Source organism: Polypterus senegalus, chromosome 1, assembly GCF_016835505.1.
Source record: "Polypterus senegalus isolate Bchr_013 chromosome 1, ASM1683550v1, whole genome shotgun sequence".
Lineage (NCBI taxonomy): Eukaryota > Metazoa > Chordata > Cladistia > Polypteriformes > Polypteridae > Polypterus > Polypterus senegalus.
In genome coordinates, this window is record NC_053154.1 from 158,264,940 (window position 1) to 158,290,466 (window position 25,527).

General features: G+C 40.9%; 1 protein-coding gene across 1 annotated transcript in view; it reads right to left on the bottom strand.

The window, feature by feature from the left end:
* The window catches only part of prkci (protein kinase C, iota), a 90,699-nt gene that overhangs the window by 31,891 nt on the left and 33,281 nt on the right, over positions 1 to 25,527 (bottom strand). Inside the window, exons 3-5 of the mRNA XM_039761203.1 lie at positions 13,548 to 13,637; positions 10,971 to 11,021; positions 1,093 to 1,178 (exon numbers count right to left, since the gene is read on the bottom strand). Coding sequence (XP_039617137.1) covers positions 1,093 to 1,178; positions 10,971 to 11,021; positions 13,548 to 13,637 — 227 coding nt within the window. The remainder of the gene's footprint in view (positions 1 to 1,092; positions 1,179 to 10,970; positions 11,022 to 13,547; positions 13,638 to 25,527) is intronic.

Genomic DNA, 25,527 nt, shown 5'->3' on the forward strand with positions numbered 1-25,527 from the left:
CGCTCAGTTTAGATGGCCGGCCAGCTCTAGGAAGAGTCCTGGTGGTTTTGAACTTCTTCCACTTATAGATGATTGAGGCCACTGTGCTCATTGGGACCATCAAAGCAGCAGAAATGTTTCTGTAACCTTCCCCATATTTGTGCCTCAAGACAATCCTGTCTCGGAGGTCTATAGACAATTCCTTTGACTTCATGCTTGATTTGTGCTCTGACATGAACTGTCAACTGTGGGACCTTCTATAGACAGGTGTGTGCTTTTCCAAATCATGTCCAATCAACTGAATTTACCACAGGTGGACTCCAATGAAGCTGCAGAAACATCCCAAGGATGATCAGGGGAAACAGGATGCACCGGAGCTCAATTTGGCGCTTCATGGCAAAGGCTGTGAATACTTATGTACATGTGATTTCTCCGTTTTTTTATTTTTAATAAATTTGCAAAAACCTCAAGCAAACTTTTTTCATGTTGTCATTATGGGGTGTTGTGTGTAGAATTCTGAGGAAAAAAATGAATTTAATGTCCTGTGTAACTATAAATACTGCAGGTGACATACATAAAAAGTACATCTAAATCTTTTCATAAATAGAAAAGCAATTACATTTATATAGTACGATGTGAAAAAAATTGACTCCATAATATAACCAAATACATTCTAGTTAAAACAAGTATAATTAAAGTATACTTAAAAGCAACAGAAACGTGTACAACACAGAAATAAAGGCAATTCAGCACTGATGTTTATACTTCTGAGAAGCCCATACATCCTTTAACTTTCTCTTCTTTTAGCATACCAGCATAATCCAGATCAGGGTTGCAGAAGAAACATATTACATCCAACCAAAAACTAACACAGGACAGGCAATTTTACATGAAGCAGCTCATGCATCGAAAGATCCACAATTACTGACACATACCTGGCAAATTTAGAGTGGCCATTCAGACTAAACTAATTTATTAATAGTGTTGGCTCTTCTCTAAGCTTCAGTTTTAGCTCTTATAATTGTTCAAGAAAACATGAATACTAATATTAGAAGCTTTGGGAGGACTTTTCGAATTTGGGCAACAATCATAGATCTAATTAAATTACGTTACCCGATTAAATCGTTTTGCTTGGAATGTGTGTCCATTTGCACAATACAACTTTCTCCAGCGTCGGGCTCCCCTGCGGTAAATTGACTCTACAGAAAAACAAGACGTTTTCACAATTATCAGATTGTACTTTTCAACAGCAATTATTGTTTAAACTCAAAGACTAAACAAGAACAACTATAAACAGTCATAACAAAGAAAAAATCATATATGCTTGCTTGACTGAGAGGTAGGTACAATATCAATACCCTTTAAAAAACAATGCAGTAGCCTGCATTATTTCAAACTACAGTTTAAGGTGCTTTGCAACCAGCAGGATCTATGGCTTGCTACTCTGTGGTACTCATGGAGGAGAGCTTGAGGGACAACAGGCAAACAAATCTGTTAAACACTCACCCACTGATGTTATTACAAGTGAGTGAACCATTCCTGTCATTCATTTAGTAGACTAATTCAAATATTAGAGTGTGTTTGTGTTTTAATTGGGGCAGAAGTTTCATATATACCTTCTGCCAATTGTTGCACCAATACAGAAGATGCATAGTGTGTTCTCAACAGGTAAAATCTTTCTGTAATATCTATTGATGAGTGTATCTTAGATTTTAACTGGTGTCAACATGATTTTCAATTGTCACAAACAGTATGTGGCAAAGATTTCCAAATATGATGCAAAGTATGAAGAGGGTGGTGGAGATTTTACTTATTTATTTTTTTAAAGTGTGAAGATAATAGAAGAAGTGCATGTACAGAGTAAAGAGCTACACGCTTTAGAATTCATATTATATAGGCATGCAGGAATGTGCACACAAGAAAAATTCAAAAGTAAAAAAATCAACATACATCAATATAAATACGAGAGCAAGCAGGCAACACAAAAATAAGTTTAGAAACACAATTACACAATTCAGATATATACATATTCAGATTGTGGTAGAAAGTTACTTAAAGACAGAGGAAAGAGATTCACAAGGACAGCATGCAAGTGAGACAAATAAGCAAAGAGCAACATGTGCTTATATACAGTGTTCAAATGAGATGAAATGCTTTTAAATTACAGAAGTTGTGTTCACATAATAACCTGATCCACTATTACAATTTACTTCAATACTTTACTTTTTAGAAGAACTGTATAAGAGAATACCAACTACATAAAAACACACAAAAACAAATAAGATTTACCCTGACCAAAATAAAAACTTACTTAAACCAGATAACATACTGCAAGTCCTAGTGTGTAAAACTGATTCAACAAAAAATCAAGAACTATAATTCACAGGAGCTTAATATTTTTTGAATAACTAAAGGGTATTTAGGATTTTAAATCCAGGTGATTGATTTAAAAAAGTGTAAGATGAAACAAACTAAAAAAAAAAGTTCAAAAGGTGGAAGAAATGCATAATTGTAAAATAATACTGTATCTCTTTGCAAAATCATAAGCTTGCATGTATACTAGGCAACATAATCAGTAATGCTATCAATCCATGAAGATACACACGTGGACAAAATTGTTGGTACCCTTCAGTCAATGAAAGAAAAACTCAAAATGGTCAACTCTAATCTGACAAAAGTAATAATAAATAAAAATTCTATGAAATTTAACCAATGAAAGTCAGACATTGGTTTTCAACTATGCTTCAACAGAATTATTTAAAAAAATAAACTCATGAAACAGGCCTGGACAAAAATGATGGTACCCCTAGAAAAGACTGAAAATAATGTGACCAAAGGGACATGTTAATCCAAGGTGTGTCCACTAATTAGCATCACAGGTGTCTACAATCTTGCAATCAGTCAGTGGACCTATATATAGGGCTCCAGGTAGTCACTGTGTTGTTTGGTGACATGGTGTGTACCACACTCAACATGGACCAGAGGAAGCGAAGGAAAGAGTTGTCTTAGGAGATTAGAAAGAAAATTATAGACAAGCATGTCAAAGGTAAAGGCTATAAGACCATCTCGAAGCAGCTTGATGTTCCTGTGACTACAGTTGCACATATTATTCAGAAATTTAAGATCCATGGGACTGTAGCCAACCTCCCTGGACGTGGACGCAGGAGGAAAATTGATGACAAATCAAAGAGACGGATAATACGAATGGTAACAAAAGAGCCCAGAAAAACTTCTAAAGAGATCCAAGGTGAACTTCAAGCTCAAGGAACATCAGTGTCAGATCGCACCATCTGTCGTTGTTTGAGCCAAAGTGGACTTCATGGGAGACGATCAAGGAGGACACCATTGTTGAAAACAAATCATAAAAAAGCCAGACTGGAATTTGCCAAACTACATGTGGACAAGCCACAAAGATTCTGGGAGAATGTCCTATGGACAGATGAGACAAAAATTGAACTTTTTGCCAAGGCATATCAGCTCTATGTTCACAGATGGAAAAATGAAGCATATCAAGAAAAGAACACTGTCCCTTCTGTGAAACACGGAGGAGGCTCTGTTATGTTTTGGGGCTTCTTTGCTGCATCTGGCACAGGGTGTCTTGAATCTGTGCAGGGTACAATGAAATCTCAAGACTATCAAGGGATTCTAGAGAGAAATGTGCTGGCCAGTGTCAGAAAGCTTGGTCTCAGTCGCAGGACATGGGTCTTGCAACAGGACAATGACCCAAAACACACAGCTGAAAACACCCAAGAATGGCTAAGAGGAAAACATTGGACTATTCTAAAGTGGCCTTCTATGAGCCCTGACCTCAATCCTATTGAGCATCTTTGGAAAGAGCTGAAACATGCCGTCTGGAAAAGGCACCCTTCAAACCTGAGACAACTGGAGCAGTCTGCTCATGAGGAGTGGGCCAAAATACCTGCTGAGAAGTGCAGAAGTCTCATTGACAGTTACAGGAATCGTTTGATTGCAGTGATTGCCTCAAAAGGTTGTGCACCAAAATATTAAGTTAGGGTACCATCATTTTTGTCCAGGCCTGTTTCATGAGTTTATTTTTTTAAATAATTCTGTTGAAGCATGGTTGAAAATCAATGTCTGACTTTCATTGGTTAAATTTCATAGAATTTTTATTTATTATTACTTTTGTCAGATTAGAGTTATTTCTGTGACCATTTTGAGTTTTTCTTTCATTGACTGAAGGGTACCAACAATTTTGTCCACGTGTGTACATATTTAGAGTTAGACAGACATAATTGTGAACTTACAGTAAATACCTTTTTCTGTGAAAAAACCTTATGTTATCTAGGAAGACGTGTTTAAGCCATCATTTAAACATCTTTCTGTGCACTACTAAAGGAATACTCAATATTCAAAATAAACAATAATTTGTTTTTACAAGTTACTACGTGTTGTTTGTAGTGATGGCAGAAAGGGCTTTAAATATATTTTCACAGAGAAGGGAGAATGGATTCAAATAGAAACTCTCCTACAACAGCAAACAATATCAAAACTTTCATTAAAAAAAAAAATAATAAAAATTAAATTACTTGGGTCACATAATCCAAATGTCAGGTATCCTGTCATATGCTCAAAACAATCCAAACACATGTATCTTGACTAAAATACTATTAAATAAATCAGTTTCAGAAAATCACTTCATTAATTACTGGGAAACCGGCTCAAAAGGGAGCAAGCTTTTAAATTGAAGACCCTCTTCTCCCCTTATACAGGAATTTTGTGATCTCCATTCTCCGTGAGAATATGAGATTAAAAGCTTTTCTTGACCATCAAAAAAAAAAAAGAGATAAGCAACATTAAAAAAAAATTGCATATTATATACAAACCGGATTCCAAAAAAGTTGGGACACTAAACAAATTGTGAATAAAAACTGAATGCAATGATGTGGAGATGGCAAATGTCAATATTTTATTTGTAATAGAACGTAGATGACAGATCAAACGTTTAATCCGAGTAAATGTATCATTTTAAAGGAAAAATATATTGATTCAAAATTTCACGGAGTCAACAAATCCCAAAAAAGTTGGGACAAGTAGCAATAAGAGGCTGGAAAAAGTGAATTTGAGCATAACAAAGAGCTGAAAGACCAATTAACACTAATTAGGTCAATTGGCAACATGATTGGGTATAAAAAGAGCTTCTCAGAGTGGCAGTGTCTCTCAGAAGCCAAGATGGGTAGAGGATCACCAATTCCCACAATGTTGCGCAGAAAGATAGTGAAGCAATATCAGAAAGGTGTTACCCAGCGAAAAATTGCAAAGACTTTGCATCTATCATCATCAACTGTGCATAACATCATCCGAAGATTCAGAGAATCTGGAACAATCTCTGTGCGTAAGGGTCAAGGCCGTAAACCATACTGGATGCCCGTGATCTCCGGGCCCTTAAACGACACTGCACCACAAACAGGAATGCTACTGTAAAGGAAATCACAGAATGGGCTCAACGTGCTATCCGCCGTTGCCAGCTGAAACTCTACAGTGCAAAGAAGAAGCCATTTCTAAGCAAGATCCACAAGCTCAGGCGTTTTCACTGGGCCAGGGATCATTTAAAATGGAGTGTGGCAAAATGGAAGACTGTTCTGTGGTCAGACGAGTCACAATTCGAAGTTCTTTTTGGAAATCTGGGACGCCATGTCATCCGGACCAAAGAGGACAAGGACAACCCAAGTTGTTATCAACGCTCAGTTCAGAAGCCTGCATCTCTGATGGTATGGGGTTGCATGAGTGCGTGTGGCATGGGCAGCTTGCATGTCTGGAAAGGCACCATCAATGCAGAAAAATATATTCAGGTTCTAGAACAACATATGCTCCCATCCAGACATCATCTCTTTCAGGAAGACCCTGCATTTTCAACAAGATAATGCCAGACCACATTCTGCATCAATCACAACATCATGGCTGCGTAGGAGAAGGATCCGGGTACTGAAATGGCCTGTCTGCAGTCCAGATCTTTCACCTATAGAGAACATTTGGCGCATCATAAAGAGGAAGGTGCGACAAAGAAGGCCCAAGACGATTGAACAGTTAGAGGCCTGTATTAGACAAGAATGGGAGAGCATTCCTATTTCTAAACTTGAGAAACTGGTCTCCTCGGTCCCCAGACGTCTGTTGAGTGTTGTAAGAAGAAGGGGAGATGCCACACAGTGGTGAAAATGGCCTTGTCCCAACTTTTTGGGATTTGTTGACACCATGAAATTCTGAATCAACATATTTTTCCCTTAAAATGATACATTTTCTCAGTTTAAACTTTTGTTCCGTGATTTATGTTCTATTCTGAATAAAATATTAGAAGTTGGCACCTCCACATCATTGCATTCAGTTTTTATTCACGATTTGTATAGTGTTCCAACTTTTTTGGAATCCGGTTTGTATGTATATATATATATATATATATATATATATATATATATATATATATATATATATATATATATATATATATATATATATATATATATATATATATATATATACACACACACACACACACACACACACAGTGGTACCTTGGTATACGTCCTTAATCTGTTCCAGATCCTTGGATTTATACCAAACAAATTTTTCCCATAAGAAATAAAGGGAAAATGATTAATTCGTTCCCATGAAAAAAAAAAATCCTATTGTTATTGAGATATTATACATTAATGGGGTTGCATAAAATAATTTAAACACTGCTTAATACTAAAATACATAAATACAAAAGCAATTAGATGAAATAAATACAAATTTAACCTCACTTTACCTTGCTGAGACTAATAGAGTGCCTACGAGGATGGTGCTGAGAAGAGAGGATGAGATGTTATTGTTTGGAAGGAGAGTCCCCTTCCAATAAAACTTCAGGAATCTGAAATTCTGGTGTTTTTTCTCTTTCACTTTTCTGTCTCTTTTCTCTACTTGGACCTGGTTGAGGCTCACCAGGTTTGACTTTTACTAAAACTCTGTCCAAAGAACTTTGCTTCTGCCTTCTCCTCAAGATGTTTTGGAAATGTGACATTGTCTGATCATTCCAGATACTGCTATTACGGCTTGTTTGGGCTTTGTTGGGGTGGTACTTCTCTGCAAAGTTTTTGACATCCATCCATTTTGCAAAGATTTCCTTGATTAATGAAGTAGGGGCTTCCTCAATCTCCTCCTCCGAGCCTGAAGAGAGTTCATCCCTCTTAGTCTTGTGCTCCTCCTTCTCAAGTTCCTGCAGCTCCTCAGTGGTCAGCCCTTCCCTGTGCCCCTCCACTAACTCCTCCACATCACCTTCACTCACATCCAGATCTTTCCAAAACTCTCTCAGGGTTAATTCTGTGTCCGAGGTCACTTCAAAGCACCTCTGGAATAGTGCTTTAATGTAGAATTTCTTGAAATTACTGATGACCTGCTGGTCCATGGGCTGAATGAGAGGAGTCGTGTTAGGGGGGAGGAACTTTATAGTGATGAAGTCTAACTCCGGCAGCACATAGTCCTGCAAGCTTGGAGGGTGAGCTGGAGCATTGTCCATTATGAGGAGGGCCTTCAGAGGCAGGTTTTTCTCCTCTAAGTAACTTTGTACACTTGGCCCAAACACAACATTAAACCACTTGCTGAAATATTCTCTGGTTACCCAAGCCTTGCTGTTTAACTTCCACATCACAGGTAACTGAGTTTTCTGCACATTATGTTTCTTAAAAGCCCTCGGGTTTTCAGAGTGGTAGATCACTAGAGGCTTCAGTTTGCAATCCCCACTTGCATTGCCACAGAACAAGAGAGTTAGCCTGTCCTTCATTGGCTTGTGCCCTGGCAATGCCTTCTCCTCTTGTGTAATATAGGTCCTCTTAGGCATTTTCTTCCAAAACAGGCCTGTTTCGTCACAATTAAAAACTTGTTGGGGAATAAAACCCTCAGCCTCCACAAGTTCCCGAAACTCTGTAACAAAATCATTGGCGGCATCTTTATCAGCACTGGCTCCCTCTCTGTGCCTCACAACACTGTGAATGCCACTCGTTCTCTTAAAATTATCAAACCAGCCAATGCTGTCTTTAAACACTTCACTTTCTTGGCTCGTTCCTGCCTTGTTTTTCAAAAGATCGGCATGCAGCAGTTTTGCCTTTTCGCAAATCATTGTCTCCGATACGCTATCGCCAGCACACTGTTTTTCTGTTATCCAGATCAAAAGCAATTTTTCAACATGATCTAATGTTCCTGATCTTTGTTTGGTAATCGATTTCACCCCCTTCGCAACGTTAGCCAATTTAATAATGTCTTTGTTTTTCACAATAGTAGATACCGTCGTTCTCGGCATATGGTATGCAGAAGCCAAATCCCGGATACGTATGCCACATTCATACTTTTCAACAATCTCTTTTTTCACCTCCATGGTGATCCGAACCATTTTCTTAGTTGGTTGGCTTTTTTCATTAACTTTCTTAGAACTTATGGTTAATGAATTTACTAAAGATTTACGTGAAAAAACACAAAATCATGTGAAAATTCACAGAGAGATACACCGCGTGTTGTACACTGAATGCTAGCAACTAGCGTACTGACGCTCGTGGGCAGCGTATGTTAGCGCAACGTGTGACGATGCAGGTCCGCTCCACGCTCCCATACGTCCTTACAGGGAGCCCTGAACATGACAGCGACAGTAATGTCACCGAGATGAGCTAACAAATGCGGACAATTCTCAAATGAAGCCAGGGGATAGTGCAAGAATGCCAAGTGCTTTTATTTAAAACAAAAATCAGTGTCCAAACAAAAAGTGCAGTGCATAAAAACAAGTGTTCAGTGGGGATTAAAACAACAATAAATACAGTAAATCCGATAAAATCCGAGGTTAAAAATGCAGTCTCACTCTTCCCGATCACAGCCCACCTGTGCAGGTGCGACTTGCTCTAACTACCTCAATAATATCCCGTGGTCGTGCAATCGTGCCCACAGAGAACGACACGGCTATACAGGTTATAACTTGGCCCTTTTTTTTGAAGGCGCAGGCCCTGTATACCACACGTGTTGTTCTAGCACATGAGTCGTATTCCAAACAAAGGTCGTATACCAAGTAAAATATTTTGGCTGTAAACAGGACGTATACCAAGTTGGACTTATTCCAAAGCAGACGTATACCGAGGTACCACTGTGTATATATATATATATATGTATATAAATTCATTAGTGATGCTAAAGGTTTTTATGATAATAACTAGGGTGATAAAGATTGCACTGCCTTGTCATAATACCCTATGTTAAAGATGCTATATTAAATAAAGTGACTGTTAACAGGAGAAGGTTTAAAGCTCTGTATGTGGGACGCAGCACAGAAATGAAAGATAAAGCCTTCTCCACACTGAAATCAGTTTGGCAAACAAATTGAACATGGCAGTGGATTTCACAACAAATGTGCAGGTAACTGCAGTGATATCTTTTTTTGTTAGTTTCTAGGCTTTTCTAGTAGTTGAAAAGCAAATACTTGACAAACATTCCAACCTGTGTTGTTGCTGCACTTTCGCTTCCATACTCTATTAGGTATGTGGTACAATAAAAGAACAAACTCCTTTAAAGGGATCTACAACCTCTTAAACTGTTCTTCCATTTACACGGACATCTGACCAGCATTCAACTAGTCATGTTAAAATTCTCCCCACATATTTTTTTGTAGCCACTGCATCTACAACAGCAAACAGAGCTACATTTTATCCATAAAAGATGTTCAGGAAAAAATAAAATCAGTACATAAACAAAGGTGTTATACATTACTAATTATTAAATTACAAAATGTGGTAGTCAAAATGCTGCTGAAGGAGGAAAACAGGTATCCCGGCCAGAATGGACACATTACCCGGATGGGATGCCAAGGAAGGAAATAAATTTGTATCCAGCTATTATACTATAGCAGACAGACTGAGAAAAACTGAAGATTTGGAGTGGTGCCATCCCCTTTACACCAGGTGGCAGTGGTCCTCATATGAGAACCCAGTTGGGACACCCACAGGGGTGCTTGGGAGATGATGTTTGGAAGTGCAGCCCTGTCATGGTCGCTGGGAATCGAGAGGGGGTGCTGGCGGGGGAAGACCTCCCTACTTTCTTTAGGGCCCGGAAGTGCTCTCAAGAAGCTACGGCATGAAACCAGGAGCACACCTGGGTCCGACTTAAAAAGTAGCTGCTGCCACACAAGGATTGAGTCAGTGTCAGGAGGTAGCGGGAAACACTCAACAGAGGATGGAAGGAAGAATGGTTTATATGTTATGTAATTGTGGCTATATTTGGAGAGGTGATCATTGGAAAGGTAATTGGTGTTAATAAATACCTTTTATTTTATTCATATAATGTCTGGTGTTATACTGTGTCTTGGGTTTGGTGCTTTCTGGCGCCCCCTTGTGGTCACAGCTACATCGGCTTGTTTGTAATGCAAAGTATTGCAGGGGCTATAAAAAAACGTGTATGTAACCCCCTCTGATAAAACAGAGATGAAATATGAACATATGTGTAGCTTATGCAGTAGTTTCCCTGAATTATAAATGCATATTCATTGATGCCACGTGCCATGTACCATCAGAAAGAGACTGAAAATGGAAAAGAATGGTTAAAGTGGAAAAGGCTTACGTGTATCTGTGATAAATAAAATCAGTTCCACATACTATAGGAAATCTTTGCTTTATTTAAAGCTGTCCAATTCTAATAATATGCCTTTTTTATACGGAAACAAAAATAAATCTCTTGACGTTTACCATCAAGATGGAGTATGATTTGGTTTACAGTTTATACTCCTGAGAAGGAGAAAATGCTACTACATCAGACCGACATGAGTTTATTCCACTGCTCAAAACTCTACATTCTGATTCAGATGAAAAGTGTTTAGAGTATAATAATTTCTTGATTTGTTGTAAAATGCTTAGCACTAAGGTGGTATCAACAAATTATACAGGAGGCATTAGAGACATGAACTGAAATATTTATAATAACCCTAAAATCACTCATCATAAAAAATAAATCTGAAATGATTTTCTTACTGTCTTCTCCTGGACATGGCATGCCTGGTTTTTCTGGTACACATGGAAATACTGTAAAGAGTGGGAAAATATTATTAGTAGTTTATACAGTTTTCAGAAGGTAATGTGTAGGAATAATGCAGAATAAAGAATAATTTACATTGTTAACTTATTCTTTAGAATGACTCAGGTATCCTAAATATTTTTTCTAAGATTTTGTCTGGTTTATTTTCTTCTATTAGGATGGACAATTCGGTATTCCTCAACACATATGAGTAACTGTGAAATTTCACTATGTCCATTTTTATAGAATTGTCCAACCACTCATATCTTGCTGAAGTACCATGTAGTTCAAACCTTTGTACAGTAACATGAGTTCATCATACTAAACTCATCTTTATTGGTTAAACTCAGTATACACCACTAATGTAAGGCAATGGGTTTCAAATATATTGGCATGTATACATCTACAAATGACACTATGCCAGATTAACACTGGAATGATTGGGACCATATGCCATGTTGCAACAGCTCAGACAGTGCATCAAATTAATGGCAACACAAGTTGATATAGTAAAAAAATGAAACTGCTTTTGCCTTAATATTACTGTACAAGAATTTTAAGATTCAGAACCAGCAGCCACTCAAGTACTCCACAATCTGAGTTTGCTCTGAGGTACACACTGTTAAATCTTTAGTGGGCTTGGTTGAGGTCCAGGTATTTCCTTAATTTCTCCAAAGGAACATGCTTATTTTATTTTCAATTTGACATTCATCTATATTAATTACAAAAACTATTTAGCCAATATCTCAGCCATCAAAAATAAGTTGGTCTCCATTCTAATAATCCATCTTAAAATAATTAAGTGCTTCTAGAGTTCTATTCTTAGCTATTAGCTGAGAATTGAGATGTGTCTCTTTCTGATTTTAAGTCTGTTCTAGTTGACTTGGCACTACCTTAAGCTCTCAGATGAAGCAAGCTTCCATCTAGATGTCTCTATCTCTGTCACAGAACTTAAATAAGCTTTTGAATTCTTGCTCAATTTTTCTTTTATTTCTTGCCGAGATCCTTCCTTAGGGCAAGGAGAGTCGAATCATCTTCCCAAACACTGAATTTCAATCTTCAAGCAAGAAGCATTTTGCTGTACTTTATACCATTTCACATAGTTTCCCTATGCATTCTATTTTATCTTTTTAAACTCTCTCTCTTGGCCCTCCTGTTTTGGAATAATATATTTAAGAATATCTCTCTGACCCATAAAATTCAGACCACTAGCATTCTGTTAAAATTTGTACATACTTTATATCTCACCTATCAATAACATGTTGTCTTAGGACTGGTTTCTGATCCCCTTTGCCACCTATATTCCCAGTACCTTTCTCCATGCTTATGAACTTCCCTCTCCTCTCTTGTAACTAATTCTCTTTCCCTGATTCTCTCTATCAACATTTCATTTTCTCTTCTCTTGGGTATTTCTGCTCACTAGCTCTGTCACTGATATATACAACTATACAGCACAGGCATTTCTCCTTAGGTATCACTGCTGTAAAGCACACACTGGTCTCTCTCTCTTTCTCCTACAACTTATGTAGATCTTCCTGAACTTAATGCACCAAAGGTCAACAGGTCATGCAACACTATTGTTGATAGATGAACATCTGCCTTCCATTTGTTTCATTCGTTTTCTTTTTTGATCAGCTGTGAGGTCAGTGGGCTGGCTACTGCCTATCCCAAGACCTCTCTCCCATTTTCTTCTGTCCTTCCTACAGGGCTTGGTTGGGTTGGAAAGTTTTTTTGTTTTATATATCTATTTGTTTATGAAAATAATCTGTGGGTTTTGTCTTTTTATTTTCCTTTCCAAAGTCTTTGAATTTTCAACCACTGGTCTATATGTAAACATGGTAGATAACAGCAACTATACAACCTAATAAATGCATATGGAAAAAAATAGGGTGTTCTAGCCTATTATAATACAAAATCTAACACAACAATTTTTTTTTAGTATTTTACTATGTTTGCCTCACAATGTCCATGAAAAATGCTTCAACCACATGATGTAGTATAAAAAGAAATAGGCTATATTATAGACTATATTATATAATCTTAAAAATATTTCTTTACAGTATTAGTATCAGGAAACTGTAACATGTTACATTGATTATTGGGCTCAAAGAAATGTATTTTCACTGTTTAAAAATATATATACTTAAAACAAAATCAATACCTTATTGCTTACTTTACAGTTTGGTATACTCAAAGGCACAGTAATGTACATGTTTGAACCATGTTTCAATAATGTTGAACAATATTACCCAGATAAGGACTGCCACAATTGGTTTAAAGACAGCTAGTTTTCTTATATGCAATAATACAGAATTCATGTTTTGCAGTTGAGTTGTGACTTATAAAGTGTTGGGTATAAAACAGTCAGAGGCAGGTTGGAATGTAGCATTAAATATGTGATTTAACACTTAATTACTTTAAGTAAGTTTTATTTTAATCAAAGTTGGAAGACTTTATAAAATTAAAAAATGTGTTACAAACACAGAATTAATATCTGTACCCAGTAGTTAATAAAAACATATTCTATACTTTACCATGGATAATTAGCTCTGAGTCTTTGTTCAGTTCATACAGTCGTAAAGCTTCCTCTAATTCCAGTTGAGAAGATACAGTACATGGATCACCTGAAATTAATTCCCAAGATAATGAGCAATCAATTTGAGGGGAAAAAATACATTTTATACTGTGTACTGCATGTCTGAGAACACTTCCTTCAGGTGATTCAAAAATTAAGTAATGTTAACAATGTCAAGAAATCAATTACTAAAATTGACATTTAAAACTGGAAAAAAAGTAGTTAATTGAACTGGAAGAAAGATCAACATGAGAAGAGTTGCTCCAGTGTTCCCACAGCATAAGGTAGAATCCATGTTGCTCCTATTTTGGCATGAGCAGGAATATATTATGTATAAGTTACAAGCACAGATATCAAATAAAATTTTAGACAAAACACACCATTCCTTTTTATTCATCTTACTTCTGTCCTCACATGGGGAATGAAGGTGGTAACTCACGTTTCAAACAAAAACCTCATTATCTACAAGAAAGTTAAACATTTAGAAAAGTTCAGATTTCAGAATACAATATTTTGCAGGCATACTACAGCCTTTTATACCACTAGTAAACTGTAAACTCCAAAATATACTGGAAAGTAGCTGGAGACTTGACAGTACTCCAAAACCCACCATGGTGCTTTTCTGGTAAGATAGAGCAGTAGCATTGTTTAGTTCCATCACCAATGCCAATTCTGTCTAGATTTAGCTGTTACTTTTGAACCTCCTGCATGCGTGTCAGTGATATTCTGCATGCTCAGAGCAAATTTTTGTTGAAGAGGTCTATTATTTGTTGTACAATTACCTGTCACAACATACTGACATTGCTTCTGGCCCCTGCCCTTTGCCCTGTGGAGGGTGAGCCAACATGCCTTATAGAAAGTCATTAGTTCAGATTAAATCTGCTAACTGATGCCCGGGGCTGTAAACCACCACTTTTGAAATTTGGCTAATTAAACAGTTTTTTCTAATGTTTAATTACAAAACATACAAAATGCTTTTATAGTCAACTTTTTAGAATAAGAAGCCTAGTTATTAGATAAAAACTTCTAATGTATGTAATAGTTAATGTCTTCTGTGATAAAAATGTGTGGTACTACTCCAATTTAATGAAGACTACTTGTAAATGTACCTAGTGAGGGCATGAGTATGTTTTCCATTCAGAAAACTGACAAACTATGCAATCTAAATGACATTTAATGACCAACAACAGAGTGTAGTAAATGTAGGATCAAAAAGACTCTATATGTATATTTATTTTGCATGCTTTTCATGCGAAGTAATCAAGCCAGGAAGAACCCTCCAACCAAAAATCAGTGCTTGACAAATGAGGAAAATGGAATTTGACAAGAATCCGGTTGAGCAACATTTGCTAAAGCAAAGGTAAAACAAAAATGCTATACACAAACATTTCATAAGATACAATAAAGTGGAGCACATCACAGGTAGTCCCTAGCACAGAATGACATTTTCATTAAAACAGGATACATAGAACAACATAGACTGTCAATTCCTGTTCAAATAATGTGCCCAGAAGTGTGTTAAGTTGAGGTCAGATGCTCTTTGCTACTGCTGTGTTATAGTTGTAGGAAAAAGGTCGCAAATCCTTTGTAATTTTCTGGATTCCTACATTTATGGCCTCTAATGTGTGATATGATATTCATGCAAGTTAAAACAATGCATAAAAGCAGTCTCCTTAAACAAATACTACACACAACTGAATTTTTTTATCTTTATTGAACATAATGATTAATTACTAAAGGTCAAGAATGACAAACGGTAGTCACAAATTTTAATTCATGAGATAACTTCCAGATGTGGGTCTCATGTGCTCTACTGTTTTTAAAAAAATCCAGAGATCATTTTTTCCTACTTTTCACAACTGAAATTGATTGAAACACCAAAATGTCTTATCAAAAGAGATACCAGAGGACCTTGAAAGAGAAGTGTTAAAGCTCATAAGACAGCTACTAAAGAATGCCTAAAGATTCAGGCCTCCATCAGTCAGCAAACATTACTTGTACTTGTTAAAGTATGTATCTATGGTGTACAATAATAAAAAAAAAATACTAAACAAGATTGGTACTCATGGAAGGTTACTGTACAGAAAGCTACTGCAAACAAAAGACAGCTTCCCTGAAGGTAGGCCTTGTAAGCCTAAACCAAAGAAAACCTTTATTTTAGAATGGTCAGCTCAGACTCTTTACCTGTATACTACAGCAATGCTACAACAAACTCTAAGCAAGCTGTTGATGTGAGACATGCCAGGAATACAAAAGAGCTGAAACAGTTCAGTAAAGAGAAATGTGCCGGTCCTAGACACACAGCAGTCTGATCAACAATCACATGAAGTACTTAATTAAGGTTACTGTTAGTAAAAAAGTCTCCACAGGCTACAGTTACACAGTTTTACACATTTCCATTCCTGACCATTGATATTTGTTTAACCAGGGTGTCTGTTAAAAAATGTGATCTGATATCATAGTTTTGTAAGAGTGATTTATGCAGGAATCCAGAAAATTACAAAGGACTTTTTTCCTACTGTTGTACTTGCTCTATGCATTTACATTTCTTCAAATTATTAAATATTTTCTAAACTTACTCTTGACCAGATTGTAAGTATAAGTCCTTTTGAAGATTTTAATGTAACAGAAGACATTAAACTCCTTTACCTAAATAAAACATAAAACATTATGTAATATCCCCTCCTAGTTACTGCTTGCAAAGGCAAAAAAAAATTCTTAAAATTCTTTAGTCATAGCTCATGTTTCACAATCAAGGAATAAACATTTCACTGGAATTTCTCTGCATATTCATTTCCTCCTCCTAATAATGAGACTACAATTTCACACAGTAATCCAGATGTGATATTATAGTTTCACATTTATTTTTACATTCAGTTTCTCCTGATTTGTAATCTAAACAGTTCATTTACAGCATATGACCTATTAATCAGTTTTACATATTTTAACTGATTCTGTACACTGTCTTGGTACACAGTAATGAGGCCACAAGTAGTCTGAAGTATTTTGCACAAGTTAAACAAACTGTAGGCTTCACAGTGTGCAGGGGTAATCTGACAATTTTTTCTAAACATTATTTGCTACATATTTGCAAAATATGAATTTGCTCCAGTTCACTGGTAAAAAGCTACCCATTCCCTGTATTTTACAATTCCACCTAAGTGCCATTTGTTACACCATCTATCCTATACAGATGAAAAGGAAAAGTCACCACAAAACCGATTACCACATGCCTAATTTGTCAAGATTTTTATGCTCTTTTCTTACCTAACACATATAAATAGATATTTTCTTTAAACCCTGAATTTATAATCACTTCCATTACATTTACCTATAATACAAGTTAACCCAAATGGTAAATTCCTGGGAATGTCAAATCTTTTTTAAATAATGCCACTGTGTTGGCTATTTTCCAGTGTTTAGAAATTGTATTTGCTTATTTGCAGTAGCACTGCTAGTTGTGCAAATACAGCTTTAATGGCAAGCTTACGTAGGACACTATTTAGTTATGGTGAACAATCAAAATACAGGGAAAAATGCAAGGGTTAACTGATGTACTATCAGCAGTACTCTTTTCTGGCTCCCTTTGGAATTTCTAATTTCCTCTTTTAAAGATGTCTCTTTTCTTCTGTCTTAGTAAAAATATTCTTTAAACATACACTAATTTAGTGAGGGCATCTTTGATATCATCAAGTCTAGACTTAGTGCAAAATGATTTTGCAATATGAAATATTTGCTATGTTACAAGCTTTGTCTAGGAAATTTCATAAGACAATGGGCCTCCGTTACTGTGCCATCAGTTAATACAGTGTATATGAAGTACAAACCGGATTCCAAAAAAGTTGGGACACTAAACAAATTGTGAATAAAAACTGAATGCAATGATGTGGAGATGGCAAATGTCAATATTTTATTTGTAATAGAACGTAGATGACAGATCAAACGTTTAATCCGAGTAAATGTATCATTTTAAAGGAAAAATATGTTGATTCAAAATTTCACGATGTCAACAAATCCCAAAAAAGTTGGGACAAGTAGCAATAAGAGGCTGGAAAAAGTAAATTTGAGCATAACGAAGAGCTGGAAGACCAATAAACAATCATTAGGTCAATTGGCAACATGACTGGGTAAAAAAAGAGCTTCTCAGAGTGGCAGTGTCTCTCAGAAGCCAAGATGGGTAGAGGATCACCAATTCCCACAATGTTACGCAGAAAGATAGTGGAGCAATATCAGAAAGGTGTTACCCAGCGAAAAATTGCAAAGACTTTGCATCTATCATCATCAACTGTGCAAAACATCATCCGAAGATTCAGAGAATCTAGAACAATCTTTGTGTGTAAGGGTTAAGGCCGTAAAACCATACTGGATGCCCGTGATCTCCGGGCCCTTAAACGACACTGCACCACAAACAGGAATGCTACTGTAAAGGAAATCACAAAATGGGCTCAGGAATGCTTCCAGAAACCATTGTCAGTGAACACAATCCACCGTGCCATCCGCCGTTGCCAGCTGAAACTCTACAGAGCAAAGAAGAAGCCATTTCTAAGCAAGATCCACAAGCTCAGGCGTTGTCACTGGGCCAGGGATCATTTAAAATGGAGTGTGGCAAAATGGAAGACTGTTCTGTGGTCAGGCGAGTCACGATTCGAAGTTCTTTTTGGAAATCTGGGACGCCATGTCATCCGGACCAAAGAGGACAAGGACAACTCAAGTTGTTATCAACGCTCAGTTCAGAAGCCTGCATCTCTGATGGTATGGGGTTGCATGAGTGCGTGTGGCATGGGCAGCTTTCATGTCTGGAACGGCACCATCAATGCAGAAAAATATATTCAGGTTCTAGAACCTCCTTGAACCGTCACCTTATCGTGGTGGAGGGGTTTGTGTGTCCCAATGATCCTAGGAGCTATGTTGTCCGGGGCTTTATGCCCCTGGTAGGGCCACCCAAGGCAAACTGGTCCTGGGTGAGGGATGAGACAAAGAGCGGTTCAATAAACCTCCAATGAAAAATAAAAACTGTGGACGATTTTTCCTTGGACGCGGGTCACCGGGGCCCCCCTCTGGAGCCAGGCCTGGAGGTGGGGCTCGATGGCGGCCTGGTGGCGGGCCTGCACCCATGGGGCTCGGCCGGGCACAGCCCAAGAGGTAACGTGGGTCCGCCTCCCCATGGGCTCACCACCTATGGGAGGGGCCAAGGAGGTTGGGTGCAATGTGAGTTGGGTGGTGGCCGAAGGCGGGAACCTTGGCGGTCTGATCCTCGGCTACAGAAACTGGTTCTTGGGACGTGGAATGTCACCTCTCTGAAGGGAAGGAGCCTGAGCTAGTGCGCGAGTTCGAGAGGTTCTGGCTAGATATAGTCGGACTCACCTCGACGCACAGCTTGGACTCTGGAACCAATCTCCTTGAGAGGGGCTGGACTCTCTACCACTCTGGAGTTGCCCCCGGTGAGAGGCGCCGAGCAGGTGTGGGCATACTTATTGCCCCCACTGGAGCCTGTGCATTGGGGTTTACCCGGTGGACGAGAGGGTGGCCTCCCTCCGCCGGGTGGGGAAGGGTCCTGACTGTTGTTTGTGCATATGCGCCAACAGCAGTTTGGAGTATCCACCCTTTTGGAGTCTCTGGAGGGTTGCTAGAGGGCATACCTTCTGGGATTCCCTCGTTTTGCTGGGAGACTTCAATGCTCACGTGGGCAATGACAGTGAGACCTGGAAGGGCGTGATTGGGAGGAATGGCCCCCCCGATCTGAACCCGAGCGGTGTTTTGTTATTGGACTTCTGTGCTCGTCACGGATTGTCCATAACGAACACCATGTTCAAGCATAAGGGTGTTCATATGTGCACTTGGCACCAGGACACCCTAGGCCTCAGGTCGATGATCGACTTTGTGGTGGTGTCGCCGGACTTGCGCCATATGTCTTGGACACTCGGGTGAAGAGAGGGGCGGAGCTGTCAACTGATCACCACCTGGTGGTGAGTTGGCTTCGATGGTGGGGGAAGATGCCGGTCAGACCTGGTAGGCCCAAACGTGTTGTGAGGGTCTGCTGGGAACGGCTGGCAGAGTCCCCTGTCAGAAGTAGCTTCAACTCCCACCTCCGCAGAACTTCAACCACGCCCCGAGGGAGGTGGGGACATTGAGTCCAATGGGCCATGTTCCGTGCCTCTATTGTTGAGGCGGCTGACCGGAGCTGTGGCCGCAAGGTGGTCGGTGCCTGTCGTGGCGGCAATCCCGAACCCGTTGGTGGACACCGCGTGAGGGATGCCGTCAAGCTGAAGAAGGAGTCCTATAGGACTTTTTGTCCTGTGGGTCTCTGGAGGCAGCTGATAGGTACCGCAGGCCAAGCGAACGCGCTTCGGTTGTTGCTGAGGCAAAACTCGGGCATGGGAGGAGTTTGGAGAGGCCATGGAGAACGACTTTGGACGGCTTCGAGGAGATTCTGGTCCACCGTCCGGCGTCTCAGGAGGGAAGCAGTGCAGTGTCAACACCGTATATAGTGGGGATGGTGCGCTGCTGACCTCGACTTCGACGTTAGGGTCGGTGGGAGGAGTACTTCAAGACCTCCTCAATCCCACTAACATGCCTTCCAATGAGGAAGCAGAGCCTGGGGACTCTGAGGTGGGCTCTCCCATCTCTGGGACTGAAGTCACCGAGGTGGTCAAAAAACTCCTTGGTGGCAGGGCCCCGGGGTGGATGAGATACCCGAGTTCCTTAAGGCTCTGGATGTTGTAGGACTGTCTTGGTTGACACGTCTCTGCAACATCGCATGGACATCGGGACAGTGCCTCTGGATTGGCAGACCGGGGTGGTGGTCCCCTCTTTAAAAAGGGGGACCGGAGGGTGTGTTCCAACTATAGAGGGATCACACTCCTCAGCCTCCCTGGAAAAGTCTATTCGGGGGTTCTGGAGAGGAGGGTCCGTCGGATAGTCGAACCTCGGATTCAGGAGGAACAGTGTGGTTTTCGTCCTGGTCGGGGAACAGTGGACCAGCTCTTCACCCTTAGCAGAGTCCTGGAGGGTGCATGGGAGTTTGCCCGACCGGTCTACATGTGTTTTGTGGACTTGGAAAAGGCATTCGACCGTGTCCCTCGGGAATCCTGTGGGGGTGCTCGGGAGTATGGGGTACGGACCCCTGATAAGAGCTGTTCGGTCTCTGTACAACCGGTGTCAGAGCTTGGTCCGCATTGCGGCAGTAAGTCGAGCCCGTTTCCAGTGAGAGTTGGACTCCGCCAGGGCTGCCCTTTGTCACCGATTCTGTTCATAACTTTTATGGACAGAATTTCTAGGCGCAACCAGGGTGTTGAAGGGGTCGGTTTGGTGGACTCAGGATTGGGTCACTGCTTTTTGCAGATGATGTTGTCCTGTTTGCTTCATCAGGCCGTGATCTTCAGCTCTCTCTGGATCGGTTCGCAGCTGAGTGTGAAGCGGCTGGGATGAGAATCAGCACCTCCAAATCCGAGCATGGTCCTCAGCCGGAAAAGGGTGGAGTGCCCTCTCAGGGTTGGGGGAGAGATCCTGCCCCAAGTGGAGGAGTTCAAGTATCTCGGGGTCTTGTTCACGAGTGAGGGAAGAATGGAGCGTGAGATCGACAGGCGGATCGGTGCGGCATCCGCAGTGATGCGGGCTCTGCATCGGTCTGTCGTGGTGAAAAGGAGCTGAGCCGTAAGGCAAAGCTCTCAATTTACCAGTCGATCTACCTTCCTACCCTCACCTATGGTCATGAGCTATGGGTAGTGACCGAAAGAACGAGATCGCAATACAAGCGGCTGAAATGAGTTTCCTCCGCAGGGTGTCTGGGCTTTCCCTTAAAGATAGGGTGAGAAGCTCAGTCATCCGGGAGGGCTCAGAGTAGAGCCGCTGCTCCTCCGCATCGAGAGGAGTCAGATGAGGTGGCTCGGGCATCTGATCAGGATGCCTCCTGGACGCCTCCCTGGTGAGGTGTTCGGGCACGCCCAACCGGGAGGAGGCCCCGGGGAAGACCCAGGACACGCTGGAGGGACTATGTCTCCGGCTGGCCTGGGAACGCCTTGGGATTCTCCCGGAAGAGCTGGAAGAAGTGGCCGGGAGAGGGAAGTCTGGGCCTCTCTGCTTAAGCTGCTGCCCCGCGACCCGACCTCGGATAAGCGGAAGAGGATGGATGGATGGATGGATGGATGGATGGTTCTAGAACAACATATGCTCCCATCCAGACATCATCTCTTTCAGGAAGACCCTGCATTTTCAACAAGATAATGCCAGACCACATTCTGCATCAATCACAACATCATGGCTGCGTAGGAGAAGGATCCGGGTACTGAAATGGCCAGTCTGCAGTCTAGATCTTTCACCTATAGAGAACATTTGGGGCATCATAAAGAGGAAGGTCGACAAAGAAGGCCCAAGGCGATTGAATAGTTAGAGGCCTGTATTAGACAAGAATAGGAGAGCATTCCTATTTCTAAACTTGAGAAACTGGTCTCCTCGGTCCCCAGGCGTCTGTTGAGTGTTGTAAGAAGAAGGGGAGATGCCACACAGTGGTGAAAATGGCCTTGTCCCAACTTTTTGGGATTTGTTGACACCATGAAATTCTGAATCAACATATTTTCCCTTAAAATTATACATTTTCTCAGTTTAAACTTTTGTTCCGTGATTTATGTTCTATTCTGAATAAAATATTAGAAGTTGGCACCTCCACATCATTGCATTCAGTTTTATTCATGATTTGTATAGTGTCCCAACTTTTTGGAATCAGTTTGTATGATGTAACTAAGTGCTTTTCTGTACACAATATTTGTATTTTTTTAAACCAAGGGCTAATGTGGCAGGCAGTGTGGTGTAGTGGTTAAGGCATTGGACCTAGCACTTCAAATCCTGAGAATTAGGGTTGTAGGTTGTAAGCCTGATACTGACAATGTGTGACCACGATCAAATCACTTCACCTGCCATTTGCTCCAATTGGGAAAAAAAAGAAATGTAACTAATTTTATCTCAAAATGTTGTAAGTCACTCTGGATAAAGGCATCAGTGAAATAATAAGTAATAATAATATCATTAGGTCACTGAAGCTTGTATATAACATTTTTCTCTTTAACATCCTATATACAATTTTACATTAGTATAACATTTCTGCCATAGATCAATTCCTGCCTATTCTAGTGATTTGGTTTTGATGCTGGTCATTGGAAAACACAATTTTACAGGAAATTGTGTTCAGTCTAAACTGCATTAATGTTCCCTTTTCAATTGTGCTGCAGCCATAAACCGCGCTGTTCATTCACTATTCAGTACAGCAGTCTAGAAAAGCCACACAGCTCTTATCGCTTCTTTCACCTTTGATCATGTACCTGCGGCTCTCAAAACTTCCACCTTTGAATGGCCTGCTGTATGTTTACTGTTGCTTAGCAGTGCTCGATACTTCACAGGGGTCAACAGCATGCTTGATGTTAATGTAAGAGTGCTTCATGGGGCTCTACACTTCACACCAGGAGGGCAATGGAGCAGAAAGGATAACCAAGATGAGAATTGGTCTGCATCTAAGAGTGCTGCTTGTCAACTGCAGCACTTGCTAACTAACCACTGAACTTTGCAGAAATCTTTCTATTTTAAGCCGTGATAACATCTCATATTTTCTGTCTAGGACACCACACATCTTCAGTTATCGGTCTACCCTGTTGGTCAGGTGGGCAACCCGCGTATACGTCAATCAATTCTGCTGCATCCTAAATTCACATAAAGCATGCTCTTAGCACAGCACATGTATGTCAGCAAAATATTAATAAAGATCTACAAATAAAAAAGCATGAGGGCTAATTTTATTTTTATCTGTAAATGTTACCAAATTTAAAAACAAATACACCATGGCATTTTGGACTATTTTTCTATTGTGTGTAACCCCTAAATATTTATATATTGAAATATCCTATCTTAGCGGATACCTAGTGCCCTAGACATACCATCCTGCCAAATTTCAGCTTTTAAACTAAGTAGGAAATATTGCTTTTGTTGATGTGTGAGTCAGTCAATCAACTTTACACTAAATACATATCTTTAGTACTATGGTGTTGTACCATGTTAGCCATTATGAATGTAGATAAAAGCCAATCAAAATGACACCTTTTATTAGCTAACTAAAAAGATTATAATATGCAAGCTTTGAGGCAAATCAGGCCCCTTCTCCAGGCAAGATGTAAATTGAAACATCAAGCAGTTTAATAAAAGGTGTAATTTTGCTTGGCTTTTCTCTACATAAATATCTTTAAAAATATATTTTAACACCGAACAGACATAAATCAATCCATGCTAGTACCATACATACATTCACTCACTGAACAAATTATTAGGAAAAGCTGAAACCTCCTCCTTGAACCGTCACCTTATCGTGGTGGAGGGGTTTGCGTGTCCCAATGATCCTAGGAGCTATGTTGTCCGGGGCTTTATGCCCTGGTAGGGCCACCCAAGGCAAACTGGTCCTAGGTGAGGGATGAGACAAAGAGCGGTTCAATAAACCTCCAATGAAAAATAAAACTGCGGACAACGCTTTCCCTTGCCCGACGCTGGTCACCGGGCCCCCTCTGGAGCCAGGCCTGGAGGTGGGGCTCGATGGCGAGCCTGGTGGCCGGGCCTGCACCCATGGGGCTCGGCGGGCACAGCCCAAGAGGTAACGTGGGTCCTCCTCCCCATGGGCTCACCACCTATGGGAGGGGCCAAGGAGGTCGGGTGCAGTGTGAGTTGGGTGGTGGCCGAAGGCGGGGACCTTGGCGGTCTGATCCTCGGCTACAGAAACTGGCTCTTGGGACGTGGAATGTCACCTCTCTGAAGGGAAGGAGCCTGAGCTAGTGCGCGAGGTCGAGAGGTTCCGCTAGATATAGTCGGACTCACCTCGACGCACAGCTTGGACTCTGGAACCAATCTCCTTGAGAGGGGCTGGACTCTCTACCACTCTGGAGTTGCCCCGTGAGAGGCCGAGCAGGTGTGGGCATACTTATTGCCCCCACTGGAGCCTGTGCATTGGGGTTTACCCCGTGGACGAGAGGGTGGCCTCCCTCCGCCGGGTGTGGGAAGGGTCCTGACTGTTGTTTGTGCGTATACCAACAGCAGTTTGGAGTATCCACCCTTTTGGAGTCTCTGGAGGGGTTGCTAGAGGGCATACCTTCTGGGATTCCCTCGTTTTGCTGGGAGACTTCAATGCTCACGTGGGCAATGACAGTGAGACCTGGAAGGGCGTGATTGGGAGGAATGGCCCCGATCTGAACCCGAGCGTGTTTTGTTATTGGACTTCTGTGCTCGCCACGGATTGTCCATAACGAACACCATGTTCAAGCATAAGGGTGTTCATATGTGCACTTGGCACCAGGACACCCTAGGCCTCAGGTCGATGATCGACTTTGTGGTCGTGTCGCCGGACTTGCGCCATATGTCTTGGACACTCGGGTGAAGAGAGGGGCGGAGCTGTCAACTGATCACCACCTGGTGGTGAGTTGGCTTCGATGGTGGGGGAAGATGCCGGTCAGACCTGGTAGGCCCAAAACGTGTTGTGAGGGTCTGCTGGGAACGGCTGGCAGAGTCCCCTGTCAGAAGTAGCTTCAACTCCCACCTCCGCAGAACTTCAACCACCCCCGAGGGAGGTGGGGACATTGAGTCCAATGGGCCATGTTCCGTGCCTCTATTGTTGAGGCGGCTGACGGAGCTGTGGCCGCAAGGTGGTCGGTGCCTGTCGTGGCGGCAATCCCGAACCCGCTGGTGGACACCGCGTGAGGGATGCCGTCAAGCTGAAGAAGGAGTCCTATAGGACTTTTTGTCCTGTGGGTCTCTGGAGGCAGCTGATAGGTACCGCAGGCCAAGCGAACGCTGCTTCGTTGTTGCTGAGGCAAAACTCGGGCATGGGAGGAGTTTGGAGAGGCCATGGAGAACGACTTTCGACGGCTTCGAGGAGATTCTGGTCCACCGTCCGGCGCCTCAGGAGGGGAAGC